At 48.8% G+C, this 21,224-nt stretch overlaps 6 protein-coding genes across 6 annotated transcripts; 2 read left to right on the forward strand and 4 right to left on the reverse strand.

Annotated features, from left to right (window-relative positions):
• The first annotated feature begins 633 nt into the window (after positions 1-633).
• On the forward strand, positions 634-3,033 carry K441DRAFT_308688 (TPR-like protein). Its single transcript, XM_067641085.1, has 2 exons — positions 634-940; positions 987-3,033. Exons 1-2 carry the CDS (start codon positions 724-726, stop codon positions 2,900-2,902), a joined length of 2,133 nt encoding a protein of 710 aa, XP_067498018.1. The 5' UTR covers positions 634-723; the 3' UTR covers positions 2,903-3,033.
• Positions 3,034-3,163: 130 nt separating this feature from the next.
• On the forward strand, positions 3,164-3,745 carry K441DRAFT_587908 (TPR-like protein; the record flags this gene model as incomplete). Its single annotated transcript, XM_067644689.1, has 1 exon — positions 3,164-3,745. One exon carries the CDS (start codon positions 3,164-3,166, stop codon positions 3,743-3,745), a length of 582 nt encoding a protein of 193 aa, XP_067498019.1.
• Positions 3,746-5,294: 1,549 nt separating this feature from the next.
• K441DRAFT_646477 (uncharacterized protein) lies at positions 5,295-6,529 on the reverse strand. Its single transcript, XM_067646819.1, has 2 exons — positions 6,437-6,529; positions 5,295-6,384 (listed from the first exon to the last, which is right to left on the reverse strand). The coding sequence occupies exons 1-2, from the start codon at positions 6,460-6,462 to the stop codon at positions 5,628-5,630; spliced, it is 783 nt and encodes a 260-aa protein (XP_067498020.1). The 5' UTR covers positions 6,463-6,529; the 3' UTR covers positions 5,295-5,627.
• Positions 6,530-8,499: 1,970 nt separating this feature from the next.
• On the reverse strand, positions 8,500-13,519 carry K441DRAFT_621029 (WD repeat protein-like protein). The gene is made up of 8 exons (XM_067645954.1): positions 13,285-13,519; positions 13,032-13,220; positions 10,643-12,979; positions 10,154-10,597; positions 9,852-10,098; positions 9,532-9,782; positions 9,220-9,448; positions 8,500-9,077 (listed from the first exon to the last, which is right to left on the reverse strand). Exons 1-8 carry the CDS (start codon positions 13,363-13,365, stop codon positions 8,701-8,703), a joined length of 4,155 nt encoding a protein of 1,384 aa, XP_067498021.1. The 5' UTR covers positions 13,366-13,519; the 3' UTR covers positions 8,500-8,700.
• Positions 13,520-13,903: 384 nt separating this feature from the next.
• Positions 13,904-15,967, reverse strand: K441DRAFT_646482 (protein arginine methyltransferase RmtB). The gene is made up of 3 exons (XM_067646820.1): positions 15,684-15,967; positions 15,073-15,483; positions 13,904-15,025 (listed from the first exon to the last, which is right to left on the reverse strand). The coding sequence occupies exons 1-3, from the start codon at positions 15,892-15,894 to the stop codon at positions 14,010-14,012; spliced, it is 1,638 nt and encodes a 545-aa protein (XP_067498022.1). The 5' UTR covers positions 15,895-15,967; the 3' UTR covers positions 13,904-14,009.
• A 1,862-nt stretch (positions 15,968-17,829) lies between these two features.
• On the reverse strand, positions 17,830-19,972 carry K441DRAFT_738172 (uncharacterized protein; the record flags this gene model as incomplete). Its single annotated transcript, XM_067654331.1, has 2 exons — positions 17,830-19,678; positions 19,736-19,972. The coding sequence occupies 2 exons, from the start codon at positions 19,970-19,972 to the stop codon at positions 18,167-18,169; spliced, it is 1,749 nt and encodes a 582-aa protein (XP_067498023.1). The 3' UTR covers positions 17,830-18,166.
• Between the last annotated feature and the right edge of the window lie 1,252 nt (positions 19,973-21,224).

The following is a 21,224-nucleotide window of genomic DNA, read 5'->3' on the forward strand; positions in this document are numbered from 1 at the left end:
TTTAACCACCTTACTCCTTCATGCGCATTAATCTAGAAAGATCGCCTAATATCTTCCTCTAACAAGGCGAGTCAATGTGTTCGCATCTGCCTAGTAAACTTCCCTCTTTCATGCGTCTCAAAATCTACGCAAAAAATGCGTCTCTTGAAACTTAAAGCCAATGGCCAATTCAGCCTAACTAACGACATTGTTGGCGATGTTCCTCGCTACGCCATACTTTCGCATACTTGGGGAGCGGATAACGAAGAGGTCACCTTTAAAGATCTGGAGGAGGGTACTGGCGAGAGGAAGGCTGGCTATACTAAGATCCGATTCTGCGGAAAACAAGCTGATAACGACGGCCTAGAATACTTCTGGGTGGACACTTGTTGCATCAATAAACCAAACCACACCGAGTTGTCAGAGGCTATTACCTCCATGTTTCGCTGGTACCGTGACGCAGCTAAATGCTACGTGTACCTACCGGATGTTTCGATTGGCGACCATAATAACGACGACCAGTCCCAGCAGACATGGGAATCGGCTTTTCAGAAATGTAGATAGTTTATCCGGGGCTGGACACTTCAAGAGCTGCTTGCTCCGGCATCAGTTGAATTCTTTTCCCGAGAAGGCGAGCGCCTCGGTGACAAGAAATCACTAGAGCAACAAATTCATAAGATAACGGGAATTCCTCCTGGGGCTCTTCGAGGAAACTCTCTCTCTAATTTCAGCATTAATGAGCGGATGTCATGGGCAGCGAATCGCGAAACTAAACGCAAAGAGGACAAGGCGTATTCTCTACAAGGAATTTTCAATGTCTACATGCCTATCCTGTATGGTGAGGGGAACAATGCGTTCAGTCGACTGATAGAAGAGATTGAAAAGACTTCAAAGCATCAATCGCTCGCTCTACCACCAGCACTCTTCTCAAAGCACAAAGATGAACTCAACCATCAAGAAGGTAGGGCGTCCGCGTCATAATCTTGCCAACACTAATTCCCATGAAGTAATGCACCACGCTCCCTTGATCGTGCCATTCGAAAGAAATCCCCGCTTCACCGGCCGTGAATCCGACCTTATGAAGCTTGAAGAAAGTCTTTTTATAGGAGACCAAACCACAAAGGTCGCTATCATGGGGCTTGGGGGGATCGGTAAGACGCAGTTAGCGCTCGAGCTAGCCTATCGATTAAGGATCAAGGACAAGAATTGCTCAATCATCTGGATACCGGCGATCAACAGGGAGAGCCTTGAACAGGCATACCTAGACGTCGCCAAACAGCTTAAAATAACTGGATGCAGAGAGGACAAGGAAGATGTAAAGAGGCTTGTGCAAGACCACCTAGGTAAGGAAAGCGCAGGCAAGTGGCTTCTAGTTTTCGACAACGCCGACGACATTGATATGTGGATTGGCAAATCTGAGCAGGGATCTAGCCGTTTGATCGAGTACCTCCCAAAAAATAAACGAGGGTCCATTATCTTCACGACACGTGACAGGAAGACGGCTGTTAAGCTGGCGCATCAAAATATAGTGGAAGTGGGGGAGATGAACGAAACTGTAGCTACGGAATTACTACAAAAGTGCTTATTTAACAAGGATCTGGTCAACAACCGGCTTGATACAACAACTCTACTCAACGAACTTACTTACCTCCCGCTAGCTATTGTTCAAGCAGCGGCGTATATTAGCGAGAATGGGTTAGCCCTCGCAGACTATCTATCACTCCTAGCAGAGCAAGAAGAGGATGTTGTCGACCTCCTTAGTGAGGAATTCGAGGACGACTGGAGATATCGCAATGTGAAGAACCCAGTGGCCGTGACATGGCTAATCTCGTTTGATCAGATCCGGCACCGCGATCCTCTTGCAGCCGAATACCTGTCGTTTATGGCCTGTGTAAATCCAAAGAACGTCCCGCAGTCGCTTCTTCCACCAGGTCAGTCGCGGAAGAAGGAGATAGACGCGATCGGGACGCTCAACGCCTACTCATTTATTGCTAAGCGGCCGGGAGAACTAGCTATCGATGTCCATCGGCTGGTGCACTTAGCGACGCGGAACTGGCTTCGAAAAGAAAAGCTGCTTGCTCGTTGGACTAGCGGAGCTATCGCGCGACTAGCGGAAATGTTGGCGGACATTGGCAATGAGAATAAAGTCATATGGAGGACGTACCTGCCGCACGCACGTTACGCACTTGAATTAGATCTCGTTGATGAATATGGAGAGGACAGGATTAATCTGGGGTGGAGATATGGAATATGTCTCGACTATGATGGACGATACAATGAAGCCGACATATCATTTGAGCAAGTGATGAAGACTTGTAGAAGGGTGCTAGGCAAGGAGCATCCTTCCACGTTGACCAGCATGGCCAACCTGGCGTCAACGTACAGTCATCAAGGGCGGTGGAAGGAGGCCGAAGAGCTAGAGGTGCAAGTGATGGAGACGAGAAAGAGGGTGCTTGGGGCGGAGCATCCAGACACGCTGACCAGCATGGCCAACCTGGCGTCAACGTACAGGGATCAAGGGCGGTGGAAGGAGGCCGAAGAGCTTCAAGCCAAAGAACTAGAGATATGCTCAAGGGTGCTTGGGGCGGAGCATCCAGACACGCTTACCAGCATAGCCAACCTAGCATTGACGTACAAAAATCAAGGGCGGTGGAAGGAAGCCGAAGAGCTTCAAGCCAAAGAACTAAAGATATGCTCAAGGGTGCTTGGGGCGGAGCATCCTTCCACGCTGACCAGCATGGCCAACCTGGCGTCAACGTACAGTCATCAAGGGCGGTGGAAGGAGGCCGAAGAGCTGGAGGTGCAAGTGATGGAGACGAGAAATAGGGTTTTTAAGGCGGAGCATCCTTCCATACTGAGCAGCATGGCCAACCTAGCGTCAACGTACAGGATCAAGGGCGGTGGAAGGAGGCTGAAGAGCTAGAGGTGCAAGTGATGGAGATGAGAAAGAGGGTGCTTGGGCGGAGCATCCTTCCACGCTGACCAGCATAGCTAACCTGGCGTCGACGTACAATGATCAAGGGCGGTGGAAGGAGGCCGAAGAGCTAGAGGTGCAAGTGGCGGAGATAAAAAGAGGGTGCTTGGGGCGGAGCATCCTTTCACGCTAACCAGCATATCTAACCTGGCGTCGACGTACAGGGATCAAGGGCGGTGGAAGGAGGCCGAAGAGCTAGAGGTGCAAGTGATGGAGATAAGAAAGAGGGTACTTAGGGCGGAGCATCCAGACACGCTGACCAGCACGGCTAACCTAGCGTCGACGTACAGGAATCAAGGGCGGTGGAAGGAGGCTGAGGAGCTGGAAGTGCAAGTGGTAGAGACAAGAAAGAGAGTACTTAGGGCGGAGCATCCTTCCATGCTGGCCAGCATGGCCAGCCTGGCGTCAACGTTTTGGAATCAAGGGCGGTGGAAGGAGGCCGAAGAGCTAGAGGTGCAAGTGATGGAGATGAGAAAGAGGGTGCTTGGGGCGGAGCATCCAGACACGCTGACCAGCATAGCTAACCTGGCATCGACGTACAGGGATCAAGGGCGGTGGAAAGAGGCCGAAGAGCTTCAAGCCAAAGAACTAAAGATATGCTCGAGGGTACTTGGGGCGAAGCATCCTTCCACACTGACCAGCATGAATAATCTCGCACTTACGTTTAAGGCACAGGGCCGCAACGATGAGGCTATTTTACTAATGGAAAAATGCTTCCAGCTGCAGGAACAGGTCCTCGGCCCTCAGCATCCTTACACAATATCATCGCTTAAAGCTCTAAATAAGTGGTAGTTGGAGAACATGGAGATCGGACTTTAAGGCGACTTTATCTGGTGGGTCACATACTCGCAAGTGTCGTAGGCGTAACCTAGAAGCGGTTATTTAAAAAATAGAGCTAGCAAAGGCCCCAGAAAAAATGTTTTTCCTAGCTTATAGCAACAGACCAAAGCTAGTGCAAATGCAGAACTGATTGAGCTGCGTCAGCATGCTTATAAGTGATATCTAAAGATAATACACATGTATAGAAATTAACTAGATGCACCAACATCTACTACACAGACAAAAACCTCTCCAGATTCTATTGCGCATTCGTCACGGTCGCCTTCCAATGCAATCTCGTCCTCCTCTAGCTCCACCTCAATAATGTCTTCAATCTCACTTTGGAGATACCTCGGCCTGTCATACCTTTCCCACCATGTTTTCTTCGCAAGCGTCATCCCATCAACTTTGTTGCCCGCAAACCATCTACAACGGACCTTGTGATACTGTGCTGCGTATATCTGTTCCAGACTTGCTAATAAGCAAGCAAGCAAGCAAAACACCCCTCTGCTTGCTTGATTGCCCGATTTAGAAGCTCTCTGCTTGCTTGCTTGCTTGTTAATTGCTTGCCAAGACAGTATAGAATTATAAGTTCTATAGAAAATCCGCCATGGCTCCGCCCAACGGCAGTATATTGCCCACGAAGCTTCTCCACCATCAATCGATTGCAGTATAAGCTTGTTTGCGTGGCTCGGAGGTAGTTTATAAGGCAGACGCGGTAAAGGCAGCGCGTATTAGCCACATCCATTGGAAACGGGGAGTCACGAGAAGGTGAGCGACCGTCCCGTATCATATAGGCAGTACGCCTAATATTAGCGTCTTTGTTGAATTTGTAGAGCTCTATCGTCGGGTCCATGATGAGGAACCCCTGCCCTTTGGCGACCCCGCACTCCAGTCCGAGGTTTGCACCGACAATATCTCCTGGGATGATCAGAGCGTTTTTATTGGTGATCCAGTGGGATTTGGTGGCCCGGTCATCTATAATAACGGCGAAAATAGTGTGTGGGAGTGTCGTCGAAACAATGGCTCCATTAGCGGCTGTATCGGCATATTCTTATTTGCGGTCAGCATACCAACCTCCAATGAGGTCTGGTAGAATGACGTGCATTGAAAATTCTGAGGGGTCGTCGAGTTGTATTGGAAGACCCCATCGTGCAAATTTATTGAATGATGCTGCGCGAATGGAGTAGGCAGAGGGTGGGAAGTAGTGTTCCAGCATGGCTTTCGCTAGCTCAAGGGCGAGCAAAAGAGGGCATTCGGGTTCAGGCTAGCCTGGAGATAGTTGGTACAATTGGAAGTACTGCTCGTAGAGACAGCGGGTTTCTGGCACGTCGGCGGCGGATCTCGGGGTCATGCCGCTACCATTGGGATCGTAAGGATCTTTGAGAGCGGGGTTGATGGAAACTGATGGCGAAGACATGTTGTGGTTTGGCGCGCGTGATTATGTGGTTGTGTCTGTCGGTTCTGTTGAAGTAAATGGTTTGGAGTAGGAGTATTTGGTGGAAGACGAGTTGTCTTAGAGAGAAGGTCTTGGATGAACATGAATGCTCACTGATGCCAAGCATTTGGGGTTTGCAGTGAAATTTAGGTGTATGCAACGCATAAAATGAATACATCAAGCGACTATTTTAGCCGGAATTAAAGGTCTAGTGAATTTTCGAGCTGTCTCTTAAGGACCGCTGACGACTTACGACGGAACGGAACGGAACGTTATTATTGGGCCTCTCTGAAGTAAGCTCATTGTACATGATTCGAGGAATGTTCGGGAATAAGACGCATTTGCATTTGTTCTAATAGAAAAAGGATTGGGATGGCAGACTTAAACTATGAGGAAAGATGACTAGATATGCATGAATCATTCAAGAAACACCACATCTACTTCATCGAGATTACCACCAGCATCCAACCCGGCTTTTTTTGCCTTCTCTCTAGCTTTCTTCTTTACCTTCTTTTCTCGATTTCGACGTGTCCTCTTCTCCTTCTCTGCTTCTATCTTCTCCTGCAGAGCCCTCTCCGCTTGTTCTTTTTTCTCTTTTAATTTCCGCGCTTGCTTCCTCAGAGCGACGCGACGCTTCTTCCCTGGTCTTGTCCTCCGGACATGCAATTTCGAAGTGCTATCAATATCGCTAACTGATACCCCTAGCATTAAGCCAGCTGGAGTTATTGTTGTGACCCTCCATGGCAAGGCACAACCGGGCCATGAGGATTGCGCCTGTTGAAGTATGTCTTCTCCCTCTGCTGCAACAGCATTTAATTCCGCTTGTCTGGCTCCCTTGATATCACCGGTGAAATAATAGCCGGACCCTCTACCTGGAATTACAAAGCCTGCGGCCTGATCTTCAACCGAAGGTGAGCGTAAACGAACTCTCTGGATAGGGACTTGATTTTGAGATGCGGCAGATACCGGCGCAGCAAAAAGGCGGAATTCCAACTCATCCTTATTCTCCTCAACAAAGCCCTTATCTACACCACCATTGCCACTGGGACGGCATATAGATATGGAGTCGTAAGAATAGTCTTGCTGTATTCGAGAGTAGAAGAGTTCGATCAGGGAAGGGTCTGGAGAAGAGCGCGGAGACGAGGTCGGAGAGTAAAGCTCCTCTCGGCGAATGCTGATGAATCTGTCAGTACACCATACGGTGGTAGTAGGTGTCTGACTCCTACCGTTTGGCTTGGGGTATCGAGAACATACTAGTTATACAACGTGAGGTTGAAGGTGTGCGGATCAGCCCTACAGACCTCCGACCCCATTCTGCCGAGCCGAAAACCAAATTATATGTTTACCTCAGCGAGCTCAGACGTGATTTTTTTAGCTAGCGTCGGAATAACCTACGCCGTCTTCCGAATTGCAAAATCACGTCTGAGAGGGTTTGGCGAGTTTTGTTAAAAACGTAAGCAAAATCCGTAAAACGGATATTACGGATATCTAATTTATTCATTCACATAACGCGTTATTATTAAACCCCATAGTCACATTTTTTTTAAGACTTAGGGCTTCTAAATGGTATTAATTTTATTATACGGCTATTGCTTAGTCCTGACATTAATTTCGTTAAAGTTAAAAAACGCGTTGTTAAAAGCGTAAGCATATATTATATCTTATTGAATAGTCTACTAATATAGATAAAACTATATAGATATATAGATATCTACTACTTAAAGCTATTGCAACACCTAGTAGGTGCTATAGTTGGGTCCTTCCTTAAAAATATCCTCCCTTGGCCCGGAGTGTCTCTGCTACTACTAGGGGGCAGAGCCTCGTGCAGAGCCTTAGTAGAGCTTCGTGTAGAGCTTAATGCAGGGCTTCGTGTAGAGCTTCGTGCAGAACCTTAGCAGAGCTTCGTGCAGAGCTTCGTGTGGGGCTTCGTGCAGAGCTTCGTGCAGAGCTTCGTGCAAAGCCTCGTGCAGAGCTTCGTGCAAAGCTTCGTGCAGAGCTTCGTGCAGAGCTTCGTGCAGAGCCTCGTGCAGAGCTTCGTGCAGAGCTTCGTGCAGAGCCTCGTGCAGAGCCTTAGTAGAGCTTCGTGTAGAGCTTAATGCAGGGCTTCGTGTAGAGCTTCGTGCAGAACCTTAGCAGAGCTTCGTGCAGAGCTTCGTGTGGGGCTTCGTGCAGAGCTTCGTGCAGAGCTTCGTGCAGAGCTTCGTGCAAAGCCTCGTGCAGAGCTTCGTGCAAAGCTTCGTGCAGAGCTTCGTGCAGAGCTTCGTGCAGAGCTTCGTGCAGAGCTTCGTGCAGAGCTTCGTGCAAAGCCTCGTGCAGAGCTTCGTGCAAAGCCTCGTGCAGAGCTTCGTGCAGAGCTTCGTGCAGAGCTTCGTGCAGAGCTTCGTGCAGAGCTTCGTGCAAAGCCTCGTGCAGAGCTTCGTGCAAAGCTTCGTGCAGAGCTTTTGCAGAGCTCCGTGCAGGTCTCCCCCTGAGCTTCGTTCCGCAGAGCTCTCGCAAAGCTCTACGCAGAGGGCTGGCGGCGTGGGCGTAAGCGTTCAGCGTTGGTGTTTACTGCGCGGCTCGGCGGTGCAGAGGTAGAATTAGGGCCTCTACGGCGACGAATTCCTCTTAACGTCGCGCGCGTATAAGGAGCTGAAGATCTCATAGCTTTATAGAGTAGGCTTTTCTCTATAATTTGGTGTAATTTTTATGTCGACAGGTATTGTGGGAGGGTAGATCAATTTTGTCAAAGTTGATGAGGTCTTCTCATATAAACGATGTTTAGGTTTTCTACAAATCTCGCCAAAGTCCCTCAGACTAAGAAAACGATTGCCGTCCTAAATCAGCTTAGCGGACGGTGCGGATATTCCTATATCCGCACAATCGATTTCTTAGTCTGAGCTTCTGAGGTAAATTATATGTAGGTGTCTGAGCTTGCTGAGGTAAACCCCCCGAAAAGAAAGCGCGATTCCGAAGGAGCAGAACGCCTTAATGAGCTCGAATCTGTAGCGGAGGTTGACACAAACTCAGAAATGAGCACTAACTTCCATTTAATTATGCGGGGCCTCTCACCGGCGACATCTTTAGGAACTGTCAACTCCGCTTTTCTTCTATAAAACATAAGTGCAAGCAACGAGAGTATTTCAAGCATGTGGTCTTTCGCACTGCCAACGATAAGGCTATACGAGGGCGAGAGGTTAACGACTCCGCCCATGGCAACGCCAGGGCTCATTTCACATCATCTTGGTGAGCAAGTTTTTCCATGGATAACTTAAGCATTTTCACCTTCTCTTACACTAACAGTCACACAGATACAGACAGTACAATACCCACACATTTTGCAGACGGCAGCGTCCTCGCGGCTGTACGCGCCCACACGCTCGACAATAATACTCGCAAATAGCGCGGGGACACCACCAACACCACGCCATGAAACTGGCACCATGCCATGCAATCAATCCAATATCTTAGGCATACAAGCAAGAAGGGAGGCAGACTATCATCTACAACCTTAAAACCCAAACGAATCCAATAGACTATTAGCATCCGGCTCCTGGAACTGCGTTGGAGGCGGTTTCTTCTTTTCTTCCTTCGCTTCCCGCTTAGAGGGACCATCCGACTCCTCTTCGCTACCATTCTCTTCCGGCACTGTGCCACTGTTAGCCAGAGAGTTACTGATAAGTTCTCTGGTGGGCAAGTCGGCTACAACGAGCGAGCTACGCCTTCGCAACAACTTTCTGGGATCGAAGTCGAACTCGCCAAGCTGATGGTGACCGGGATGCGATTGCTGGTGTAGCTGGAAGGAGTGTCGCGGGATAGCTGGAGAGAGCGGTGGACCTGAGGGAACAACAGATGGCGCGGGAGGTTTGAGGAACTCCCATGTGCGTACTAGGTGGATAAGTTATCGTCAATCTACCAATGAGCCCTGCTTTTTGGGCGATGGGAAGATCGCAGCATTCATATCGCAATGGGGATATCGAAGAATAAAGAGTGGACAATTGCACAGAAATGAGAGTGAATATGGGCATACCTAGATCAAGAGCAAGCAAGTCACACCCCATTCGCTCATACAGGTTCGCGGTGTGGAGTACAAATTCCCACTCAGCGCGAGGAGACACCATGACTGCGCCTCGCAAAGTCTGCAGTGACTTCTCGCGAAGGTGCTTGTAGAGAACTACGAGCGCTGGGTCATCGGTAAGGAATAGTTTGGACTCGAAGTTTGGTGATTCTGGAGGAGAGAGAAGGGTTGATAGAGGCGTCTATTTGCACGTCAGCTGGTGTTGCATATCGTTGATTGTGAGGTTGGGGATGGTTGGGGGATAGTGATGTGGGTGTGACTTACAACAAGGGCGCGAACAGCGCTGTCTCGTTTTTTTAATAACCAGAAAGCCCATGTGGCTAGCCATCGGTTGCCTTCTCGAGCAGCCTGCGGAAGGACCTTGTCCTTCAAGAATTGTCGAAGCACGGGACCATCGTCACCTTCGTAAACTCGTGCAACAGCTATAGCGAGCTGTACATCATTTAGCTGATTCGAAAGGACACAGACAGCATCCTGGAGGTGATCCGCAAGGAGGAAAAATGCGGCTGCATATTCTATAATTGTGTTAGTTCGGATTTGTAAACACTAAAACAGAACAAAAGGTGGTTCATAGAGTTGCGTACCAAATCTCCGCTTTCCCATCAATGCATATGCATTCTTTAAAGCAGCTGTCTTCCATCTTGCCTCCTGAAAGTTGTTTGCTAGTAAGCGCTGCGTTGCTGACTGCTCTCTGCTCCATGTTGCCATTCGCCAAAGCCCAACGAGCACGGCCTTTTTCTTTAGAGCCATATAGAACAGACTGCAATCTACGGGGTTCTTTTCGTCCGTCTTGGTGTACTCATTTCGTGCGATAACTTCGAATTGTGCTCGCTATTGTGATGTCAGCTGTATTCTGAGAGGAGTGGAGAGGACTATTAAAGCTTACTAGAGCAGTGATATCCGTCATCCACATGAACATGCCGCTCTCTTTGGCATGTTGCCACAGCATTCTACCATTAAAGTGCCTTGACACCAAATCTACTAATATATCTTGGCTATTGCTGTGGAAGGCCCAGGTGATTTCACGCCATGGTAAAGGCGTATGATCGGTGGAGTGCTGGCCAGAGCCAAGAATATGCTGTCGGAAGAAAAGTAGGAATCGGCCAGCATTGTCATCGATAGATCGGCGATGCTTTTCTACTGTGCCAACGCATTCAATAGTGTCCGCTAAATGGAACTGTTCTTTACTTGAGAGTTGAGGTACTTGACAGCGAGTCAGAATTTCATTAAGGGATGCAGCAACTTCCTCGGTGATTGTGTCAGGATCCTCATCATCTGCGAAGTCCGCATAGGAAGAGTGCATCTCTTTCCGTGACGCGGTCATTGAAGCCTGGACAGTTAGCAAGTATGACTTATAAAGTTTAGATTGTCTTACCTCAGGGTCCTCAGAGAAGTCTTCAGGTGTTAGACCTAGGAAGCTATCAAGTTCATCACCCTCAGTGAAGAATTTGAGCTTTTTGTACAAGTTGATAAGAATACGCTGAACTAATAGGAGTTTACCGGACAGAACACACTGGGCCAAGAGCTGTGGGTGAAAGACAGGTAATGGACCGTTCAACCTGCTCACAGCCGTAAAGATATCAACCTGGGGTTTCTTTCTTGATATCAGCCTTAGGCTTGGGAAGAGTCCGCCCGAGACTTCAACATTTTCGTCTTGAACGAAAAGTTGGTTGCCAGCGCCGATCACCAGGTTTCCACTACCCAACCAGACGGAATCTCCGATGGGATGAGGCGTGAGATCTCGGATGCTGATCTCCCTTATTTGTGCCCATGATGGTCCGGCATTCAGATAGTCATAACGTAGCTGAGTGTATATGACTACTCGGTGCGGGAACCCAACTGCTAGAATCGATTGATTATCTGGGGTAGAAGACCAGTCAAGGTCTTGAATAAAGCCATGACCCTCAAAGCATTCTTCATGCTCAAGCTGAGCACTCCTAGTGTTCCAGATTGTAAGCGAATCTTTCTCTGCACTGACTAGTGCTGCTTTACGGATTGATGTACCACTGGCTAGTGACGGATTCTCGATACTAGTCTCCACAGTGGAAGTGAGAAGCCAATCGAGCCTTCGAGCCCTGGAGTTTGCTCTTGCAGTCCATGATTTCAAGATGCCAGACTTCGTATAAGAGATGGCGATATCGCGAGCAAATGTGTCAAGGAAGCCCGAAATTACCGGGGCGGTGCCTGCAGGATCAACGGGCAAGATAAAGGCAAGATCCTCTCCAGAGCCAAGGTCGAAGGCGCCATATTCTTCTAAGGCGATCTCATTTGTTCCGTTGACATGAACCCCATTAGTATATGATGGTGGCCCGAATGTTGTGCTCGAAAATTTTCGTCCAGCTGAATAATCCTTTTCTGGAGGTAGATGTAGTTCCCAAGCAAGACCTTTCATTTCGGAGCTGATTGTAGCAAGGTGCACGCACCCGTGGCCAGGTTGTGTCTCGGGAATAATAATTAAGCATAATGGTTTGCCCTGAATCTGGTATTTACGGCGGACCACTTCAACAGCGGTGGGCCCGCGCGTATCCCAGAGCGATATGCTCTGATGATGTAAGAAGACGACAAAATCTCCTTCATGAAGGAGCCATGTTCTATGAATGTGCTCTGTAATATTGACGGTGCTATGCCGGTGTAGCGTCATGCCCAGCTCGGTCGCCCTCTGGACCCAGACAACGCTTTCATTGTTGATAGTTCTAGAGATTAGGGCCCTGCCGCTTGCTGTACGATTGACTTTCTTAATGGCATGAGAATGACCTGTCCAGACGACCTTACGTTGCAAGCGCCGAGTGTGAGGAGACGGATCGAAAAGATAATCGACTCGACTTTCCAGCCACTCTAACCGGCCATCGAAATGGTGCGATAGGAGGGTGAACACACTGTCTGGTTTGCTGCCACAAACAGCGTAGAACTGCACATTATCTTGAGCCCTGCTGGCGTTCTTGGCGAAGTGTAGATGGAGTCCCTCTACATGGGCGATATTGAATATGTCGGAAGTTTTCCTGACTCTGCTGCCAATACTTTCCATCCCCCAAGCTGACATATTGCCCCTGTCATCTAATACCACGCATATCTCGGGGCTGCGATTCGCAACTTCAATGAGGTGCGCCAAGGCCATCTGCTCCTTGTCATCGCCCGATGCTCTTTGCACGGCCCTTTCAGTTGCGAAAGTGAAATCTCTGCTGTCGATGAAGAATGCATATCTCTTCTGAGATTGTTTATCGAAAGGAATAGAGCGTGGTTGGATAGATTCGAGCAGATCGATCTCGGCCCACAATTGCAGTCCTTCAGTGCCATGAGACTCCCCCGGGACCCACACTCGCACTTTACTATCTGCACATATTGTGTATAGAATGTTTTCGATGGCTTGCTCTCGGTGGAAGGGTTTCCGCCAGTGCAAGCCAGTGACGGCTGTTGGGTGAGGGAGATAGGAATAGTCGAATCGCTCATCAGCAGAACCAGATGCGAACCTCCGCCAAATCTTTAGAAGGCGGTCGTAGGTGCCTGTAGATGCGATAAAAGATGCGTCGGGCGAGAATTGGGCGAATTTGGCAGGGTTAGCCAGCCGCTTTGTCCAGATTTGTCCAGCGCTATTGTGAGTAGAGAAAAGTGTAAGATAGGAACTTCCAACGAGCAGCTCCTCATCTATGCCCCAGGAAAGTGTCGTAATTTTATCATCCGCATCACTCAAATGTAAGGTGCCCTGCAGCGACCACTGTAGCTATGTGTCAGGGATGAGCCGTCAAGGCGTAGGGAGAGCCACCTACTTTAACGGCCCCCTCGTCCTGATCGTAGGGTTTGTATACGTATATATTCGCGTTAGAGCATGCTACTATCTTGCCTGTAGCTTCATCAAATGTGACAGCCTCCAATTCCTCCTCCTTTTCAATGTATGTGGTCTGCAGGACATGGTTTGGTTTATCGAGAATTACTAGCGCGTTGCCGGAGATGTATGCCTGGAATTCGCGGAGTTAGTACGGGGAACTTTGGTTTGTTCTACACTGCTCTCATCTCTCTTACAATAATCTGGTTGGCTTTCCACAGCCCAGTAGTGACAGCTTGAAGCTTTGCCTGGGGCCTGCCGGGGAGAATGCCTCGCATGGGAAAAGGAAAGGTGGGAAGGCGGTTATCGCGTCGACATTGCCTTCCAGTAGCTGTTCCTAACTACTGGAGTATCGAAAGACAGGATATTAGGTGAGTTGAGCGGATGTAAGGAAGTAAAAAGTCGTGTATAGACCTTTGGTGTTGAGTGATGTCGCTTGCAGCATGTGAGAAGCTCAGGTGCACAATCTGATCTTGTGAGGTCAGAGCTCAAGTCGATCGTATCTCCCACCACCAACCTCAAGACCAATAGAACGGCAGCTCGATATCGAGTACTCCCGGCCCAAAGCTACAAGATAGAAAAGGAATAATGATATTATGACCTGATCAATAGCCGGTGATAACACAAAAAAAGTAATTCTCGGATCAGTCTGGGGAACCATGCAGCCCTAATGCACGCCTATCTCCAGGTTATCTCCACCTTCGCATATCGTGGTGGTCTTGGGAGAATTTCTCCCTTGACTAGAATGGGAAAAGCGTTTTTGGGGTTCTCAAATGGCAATGAAGAGTTCATAAATGTAGATTATTTTATTTCAATGCATATCGCTCAAATAGCTCAATATCTATCGCAAATAGGACCTTAAACGCTTTTAGGGTTGAACAGTATCACAAACCTCTCCGACCTACTTAGATGCCTTTACCGCTTATTTACAAGCCCAGACCTGCTCGCCCTGCACTGACGTGCCTTCTGCGTCCCATCTAATGCTCACTTCTAGTGCACGTCCTCCATTACTCTCTAACTTTTTATACCCCACAGAGCCAGCAATCACTTGCCCTTTACTGAGTGCTTTTAGTCGATCTTGTTCCTTCATCAGCATGATCCCAATATGCCAGTGCGTATCTTGGCCGCCAGGGCCAGTGGTGAACGCAATTCCGTCCCGACCTAACTTCGCCCAGTCCTCTGCTTTGACTCCACCTTCTGGAAGGGTTCCGCCCGCATTGGGCAGGAAAAAAGTATCGAACCAGATTAACCAGCCATCTAAACTCTCAATGCCCTTGCTGAGTTCAATTGCGAATGGTTTAGTGAACTGAAGATCTTCAGGTGTAATAGTTGCTAACGGTAGGTCGAGGAAGATGGCTGACTCAGCCGGTACGCTCTCGGGAGGTACCCATTCGACGCCGATATTGGTGTCGTTGTACTCTTCGCTTTCCGTCATTGCACTCATGTCAAAGCCGTAGACATCCCCCCAGAACGAGGTGTCACGCTTGTCGAGTACAAAATCGGGGTCGGACAATGGAGCAAGCCTTAGGGTGCAATGTGACGGAACCATGAGACCACCAGGAGCAAGATAATGGTCCCTTGCATAGACAACTGAGTCGAGCATTGCTTCATAAAGGAGACAGTATCCCATCCACTCAGAGACTATAATATCCACGTGCTGTACTGGCAAAGTGACTTCTTCGATTTTACCACGCACGACAGTAATAACACTGTCGAGCTTATTAGCATATACAATCTCTCTGGCTTTGATAACAATGTCAGAGTTGTCAACGGCAATAACTTTGGCCGCTCCAGCACGAGCGCAGAACATGGATAGGATGCCAGTGCCACAGCCGACATCTAGGACGGTCTTGTTTTTGAAGAGGTGCTTATTTCCATAGATGAAGTCTCGATAAGCGTCGGTGCGGACTGTATCTTTGAGCATTGTCTTATGAATGTCTGATCCGGGATTAGCGTTTGAAGCCGTGCTAGCTAATCAAGCTTACCATTGAATGAGTATGACTTAAAGTAACTATCGTCTCCCTTCTCATGCTCAGTCATTTCGGGCTTTTTGGCCTCGGGGGAGCCTGCGGCCCTCTTATCCCAGGTATCTTCAAGTGTCCTTTTCACAAAGTCGGAATACTGGCTTTGCGTATTTTGAAGGCGCTCCAACGACTCTTCAAGGTTCGCAATCTTAGCAAGATCATCTGCATTGTGGGGAGTGGAATCGTCTGCGTGGTCGGTAGCCGACGGGAGATCATCAAGCGAAAAAAGGAGTGCATCGTCCTCTAAAACCGGCTGAAGATACTTTTCATCTTCGAAAAGCCCTCTGGACGAAACATCTGGCTGAGGGTTGCCTTTCTTGACCTCTGAACGTATGTAGTTGACGAATTTTATGCTAGCATAGAAATCAAGGTCTTGATATATGATTAGTACAAATACTTCATTGAGGATATCCCCGTTGGGATTGGTATGGAAGGGTTTGGAAATATTGATTCTGGAAGGCCTTAAGAAGGCCCGAGATGCGGCAATATGCGTACGACCCTTAGGGATGCGGGTTCCCGTTGGACAAAGTGTAGAGGGTAAAAATATTGGATGAATTTAGAATGAAACGAACCCAATTTCTTCTGGGCACCAACAAAGTCGAAATTGTACCTTTGTTTGCAGTCTTCGATCATAGATTTGGCGTCCGGGAAAGTGTCATTGCTGAAGAAACTGACGACAGGGAGAGTTTTTTCCTCTTCTGGCTCCACATCTTCCCAGCCTTCGTCTGCTCGAGGATCCAGCAAGCTGGAGTTAGATGAGACGTCGGATTCTGAGTGTGCCATGCTTTTCTATAGTACAGTAACTTGATAGAAGTCAGCCCTGCTACTGCAAAATGGATTTTTATTTATCGTGGGCTTTTCATGCGTCCGTGCGTTTGATCAGCGAAGGGGGGAAAGAGCGAGGGCTGTCCTTGCTGCGAGCCTCAACATCATGACTTCTTTACCCGATCTCGTTCTACTGAACAACGGCATACCATTCTTCCTACGACGTAGCGCTGCTCACCAAACTCCTTCATGGACTCTTGGTAGCTCGAAGTGCCAATCAGCCGGTCTCAGTTGCTGCATCCTTTGCTCTACCAGCCAAAACGAATCTTCATTTGCCCATCTTTAGTTCCAATCTCTGTAACACTCACAACCCCCGTTTCTAGCTCTCTTATTAGTACCCGACTTTCATCACCATGGGCTAGAGCTCTTTGCGAACGAGAAATACTGAAAACACAGGGTTGAGGACGGGAACGAGCACAACACTCCCCCTCGAGCTTCCACAATAGGCGCGCGCTCTTCGGTCGCAGTATAAGCCTGCTGTTACTTCCTACATCTTCCTTCGATGATATGCGCTACTCCTCCTCACGCGTTGATCGCCGTCGAAGAACCCCTCGTAAACGCCTCACCTCTCCGGCGTCTTTCCTCGTCACATTCGCTACTCCCTCTTAACAAGCGCGAGGCGCCCGGGAAGACCTAGCCTGGCGAAACTTCAGAACACCATCGATGGATATCAGTCTTGGCTTCCACTTTTGATGGATCTCGTGCCAGGGGCGACGCACATCCGCCTTGTTCCAGTAGACCAAGGAGGAGAGATCCTGTCACCCACTAGGCGAGTGCTACCACGTCGCCTGAGTCCCTGAGAGTTATTACGCTCTTTCGCTTTGCTGGTATAATCTCCTTATCAAACTTCTGACTGCTCATCGTACTAATCTATCGTCGGTAGGTTGCCCCGCCGACAAGGTTCATCTGCCCTTGACGCTTGCAGGGGCTCTGTGCTTGTTCGTCCCGATGGACTTTAAACTCAAGATGTCGATTTTGTGCTCTTAGGGATGCTTCCTATTTGACCATCAATAACTACGCTCATCAACATGTATTGTCCACGTTCCGTTAGCAGCTGAACGCGATGGCCCAAGACCCGCGGGACAGGGTAGTCAATCAACCCCCGCCTCTCTTGACACCTGCGCTACTTACCGTCTATATTGTATGGATGGTTATCCCATAATTGAAGTACACTAAGTCGGAGAGGCCCGTTCACCAACGCCAGAACCATACGCAACGCCTAGCACTTGTCTGTATACCTGATGGCCATTGCATAGTTGTGTAGCCCTTTGCAAGACTTTAATTTCTATTAGGACCTGTATTGGCTAGCTTGGCGCGGTTGACGCAGTTCCTCTCTGATGGCCAATGGTAACACCGGTCCTCAAAAGCAGTAGGCACACTACGGTAGACGCCCGGCCACTAGTTCATTCAACGACCGTGGATGAAATGCTTCCCAGTGCGCCGGAGAAGATATACACTGGCACAGATGCAATGGAGGCTGGACGCTTGTTGGCTCAGATCTCTAGAGCTCCAGAATGCCGGACAGGACGATGTTGGCTGAATGAAAGCCGGAGATGACCTAGATGGAAGTCAAGTTCCGACCAGTATTTCGGAACTGGATTACAGGCCACCGGCGGAATGTGTTGTGTGGTCACTCCCAAAGTGCCTCCGTGTTTAGCACAATTCTTAAATCTCAGCCTGCCCCCTCTTCTCGGTCAGCTCTTCTAAAAAGTTTGAGGGAGTATTAGCCAAGATCCTAAAAAAATGGAACAAGAGGAATAGATCTCACCGTATCTTAAACAGATTATTCCGATAACCCGGGGTCGCCAAATTAGAAACTAGTCACCAGTCTTGTTGACGGCTACTTTCTATCGGCAAGTGGACCACTAATCTCACTATATTAGTGGTTAGCTGAGTGTATGGTACCACGTAGAAGGTACCATTGTGTTCTGTATTGTATGGGGTGCTTTTAGAAGAAACACAACTCCGCATTTGTCTATCTAAACCAACACCGTGTTCAAACCAATAGAAAACCTGACTTCGGAATCATTGAGAAATGGAGAACACTCTTGCACAATCGAAACACAATTCTTCTGCAGCAAAAATATTCGTCCCGGAAAGGAAGACTACACAATGCAAAAGCTCAAACGTTTAATAACAACAAACGAGGTATTTTAGTACCTAGACAATGAACGCTAGAAGTCCGGGCTAAGCTGCGCGTTATGTTACCTGGTTCTTGGTTAGTTTTTCCTCAAGTGAATCGAGTCTTATAGGATTGCTCACAAGCTTTCTCACCCTCAATATCCTCATTCCTAGTTCGTTTCAAAGCTTTCTTGCGAAGCCCCCGCAGTTGTTGGATGTCTGCGTTGCGGTTGCACTCTGAGGATATTGACAAGGGCTTACGGGCTGACCGTGGCTCAGTAAACTCCCCATCGACTTCAATCTGACGACCCTCAAACTCCTTGTTGAAGGCATCGGTGACCTCATCCCAGTGGGGGTGTTTATTAAATGTATCAACACCGCGCTTCACTAGCTGGAGATGGACGTATGTCACCAACCACTCCCGCTCAATCTGGAGGAACCGCCTTCGATCCTTGTAGCTTTCGACTCGATCATTGTCGTCATTGCGGCGGTAGTTCTGCCGAGCCCAAATGTTTATCTTACGGACCCAGTCTTGGTGGTTCCAGTCAACATTGTCAGCGTGAGGGTATTTGACCGCTTTGGTCAGCCCTGTCACTTGGTGTTTCTTGACAATGGTTAACCGCTCTGGCTGAGGAGTACCCTTCTTAACTGGCCCAGGGTATGGATTCGTCGGAAGCCATGAGGATGTCTTCCGGTTGGACTGGGTGTTGGATTGCGTGCCCACATGGAGGGCCAACCTTGGAGTCTCGGTCAATGGTGGTGTATCGAGCTCGCCTAGGGGTGGGATCTCATCATCGGATACCGCAGTCGCCGACCTGGAGCCTTCAACTGCTTCAGCACCCGTTGCCCAATTTGCCCCACTGTCTTTGTCCACCGCGTTGTTCTGGCCTATAATTACAGTTGAGCCAAAGCGAGCCTTGAGTTTGAGCGCCTGTCTGGGTGTGGCAGGCTGCTCTACTACTGGTGCCAGGTCAGATTGTCCACCTGGTCTGCGGTCTTTGTCAGAGATTGTCCCAGGAATCCATCTCGTCCCGAATTCCTCCAATTGTTGTTGTGTAACTCGGGTTCCTTCAGGCGTCGTGAGGGCGTTGTGGAAGCAGACCATTCTCGTCATAGTTGCGTTGTTGTGGTTATCAGTGAAGCGGTAACAACCAACGACAAGGCCGACCTTGCTCACCATGATTCCTTCTCCCAGGAATCGAGTTTGTAGGCCCGTATTGATGATGTTTATTGACTCGGCAACATCAAGAACCATCTGGCCTGGAAGCAGGATCGTGACTTTTTGATGAGGCACGAAGTAAACGCCCTCATTCTCTAAACGGCCATCCATGAGCCAGGCGCGTGTATAGTCCCACCCCATAGGCCCTCCATTCCAGTCGTCTTTAGGGGCTTTGAACGAGAAGGTCATTGCCCGGTCAAAGGCTTCTGGTCCGCTAGCTAGGATCACATTAACCGGGAGCTTGCTTCGCATGATACACCCTTCCATACTGGAGGAGCTTATATTCAAGGCGTCCTGTTGCTCGCCGGGACCGGTACCTTTCATTGGAGGGAAGTCAATTCTGGGCAAGCACCTCGGAAGTCGATTCTTTAGTGCGATCCCAGTCAGTTGGTGAGTGCGATTCTGCACAGTATCAGTGCATATTACTGAGTTTAGAGCTTATAATCAATAGCCAATTACCTTCCTACTACGCGCCATTTGCTCGCACCTAATCCTCATGTTAACTACGTCGTCTGCGATATGGTGTGACGTGCGCGATGGTGTTGGCGGCGTTACAGTGGTGATTATCCGTCCATCGGAGGCGCTGCTTAGAGTAGCCTGAGTAGAGGATGATGTTAAACTCTTTGCTCCTGCTATCGAGGTGGTCATCTGAGCTGGACTTACAGATGGAATTGTTGCGTCCTGAAGACAAGACATAGTATCTGTCAGCCCTGAGTCGATTTTATCTTGTGCGATTGTTGTCACAAGAGCCAGTGTGATCTGTCTAATTAGAGACTTGATTCAAAGACGGATTTTTGAGTTTGTTGGGCGCAATAGCCAGATTCCAGAACAAGTCGTGCTGTGAACAGAAATTGGATGAAGAAAATCTCAACGCGCAGGGTCCTTTGTGTCGGCTCAGAGATGAATGCTTCTCGCCTACGTCCATGCAGTGAAGACGAGATTCACACTACCCCTGACTCCCAACCGCTGTAGCCTTGTGCTCTAAAAGATGCTAGCTTAGCAGAGGAAACAAAAGCATTGTATCGGCACAGCGCGGGAGCAGCTCTTCCCCGAACTTAGGCGGTCTAAAATTTATCTGGGCGATGTTGGAGTTGGTTGACGTCTCACACGCAAACTGCCCCAACGACTCTCCAGGGCCTTCTCTCATCCCGCAAGATACACTGTTTTTACCAGAAGCAGAGAGCAAAAGCCACCTAGCAGAACTCCCGCAGCTGCAACCCATCATATGAGAAAGATAGTATCCAGAGTTGCCTCGATAAATGGCGCAGAGCTGCTAGCGCGCTTGAAGCTCACCTATCTCTGCTTCCCTCAAGTCCGCGAACTTAGGATGTCCACCAGGTCCCCCCTAATAATGCCATTGCGAAAGCTACTTTATGATTGCTTGCATTTGTGATCGACGAATCACTCCATTGACGTCGCCGAGGCATTCTGTCCATGTATTTGAACTCGACCTCTAAATCATATTGCTGCTCTACGCCGCGGTCACGGCCGTATATCGATATGAGATTATTGTATAAACTGTGATTCTGGATTTATATAAGAAATTAAAGTTCCAGACAGACTCAAGTTGGCAGCGTCTCCGTTCAAGCAGAGCCATGGAAACCCCCAACTTCTTCAGTAAATTAGGCTTCATAGGCGGCGCATTGATCTCTTTAAGGATATTGGGAGGTCTCAATCAAGCAAAGAAAGTTAATTTGTCTCGGACGTGAGCAGCGAGCACATGGCGAAAGTGTGGAACTATTATTGTGCAATCGCTGCATCCTTTGATCTCCTGATGAGACCGCAATGAGTTTGAAACTGCCCCCGAAAAGAATTGTAGGCACGGAAACATGTAGTCGATGGAAACATCCACAAACGTCCACAAACTCCGTAGTTTGGATGCCGTTGATTTGAGCAAGCGCGCGATCACTCGTAAAACCATCGACGCAGCAGTTAACTGCACTGGATT

This window comes from Cenococcum geophilum (genome assembly GCF_001692895.1).
Source record: "Cenococcum geophilum 1.58 unplaced genomic scaffold K441scaffold_66, whole genome shotgun sequence".
Classification (NCBI taxonomy): domain Eukaryota; kingdom Fungi; phylum Ascomycota; class Dothideomycetes; order Gloniales; family Gloniaceae; genus Cenococcum; species Cenococcum geophilum.

Coding starts and splice junctions, on each gene's coding strand:
- K441DRAFT_308688 (XM_067641085.1), top strand. CDS start 724: ATGTCATGGGCAGCGAATCGCGAAACTAAACGCAAAGAGGACAAGGCG. Junction 941..986: donor TGAACTCAACCATCAAGAAG/GTAGGGCGTCCG, acceptor ATTCCCATGAAG/TAATGCACCACGCTCCCTTG.
- K441DRAFT_646477 (XM_067646819.1), bottom strand. CDS start 6,462: ATGTTCTCGATACCCCAAGCCAAACG. Junction 6,385..6,436: donor TCGATACCCCAAGCCAAACG/GTAGGAGTCAGA, acceptor CAGATTCATCAG/CATTCGCCGAGAGGAGCTTT.
- K441DRAFT_621029 (XM_067645954.1), bottom strand. CDS start 13,365: ATGCGAGGCATTCTCCCCGGCAGGCCCCAGGCAAAGCTTCAAGCTGTC. Junction 10,598..10,642: donor ACTTCTCTGAGGACCCTGAG/GTAAGACAATCT, acceptor CTAACTGTCCAG/GCTTCAATGACCGCGTCACG. Junction 9,783..9,851: donor GATGGGAAAGCGGAGATTTG/GTACGCAACTCT, acceptor ACACAATTATAG/AATATGCAGCCGCATTTTTC.
- K441DRAFT_646482 (XM_067646820.1), bottom strand. CDS start 15,894: ATGGCACACTCAGAATCCGACGTCTCATCTAACTCCAGCTTGCTGGAT. Junction 15,484..15,683: donor TGGTGCCCAGAAGAAATTGG/GTTCGTTTCATT, acceptor TCATATATCAAG/ACCTTGATTTCTATGCTAGC. Junction 15,026..15,072: donor TAAGTCATACTCATTCAATG/GTAAGCTTGATT, acceptor ATCCCGGATCAG/ACATTCATAAGACAATGCTC.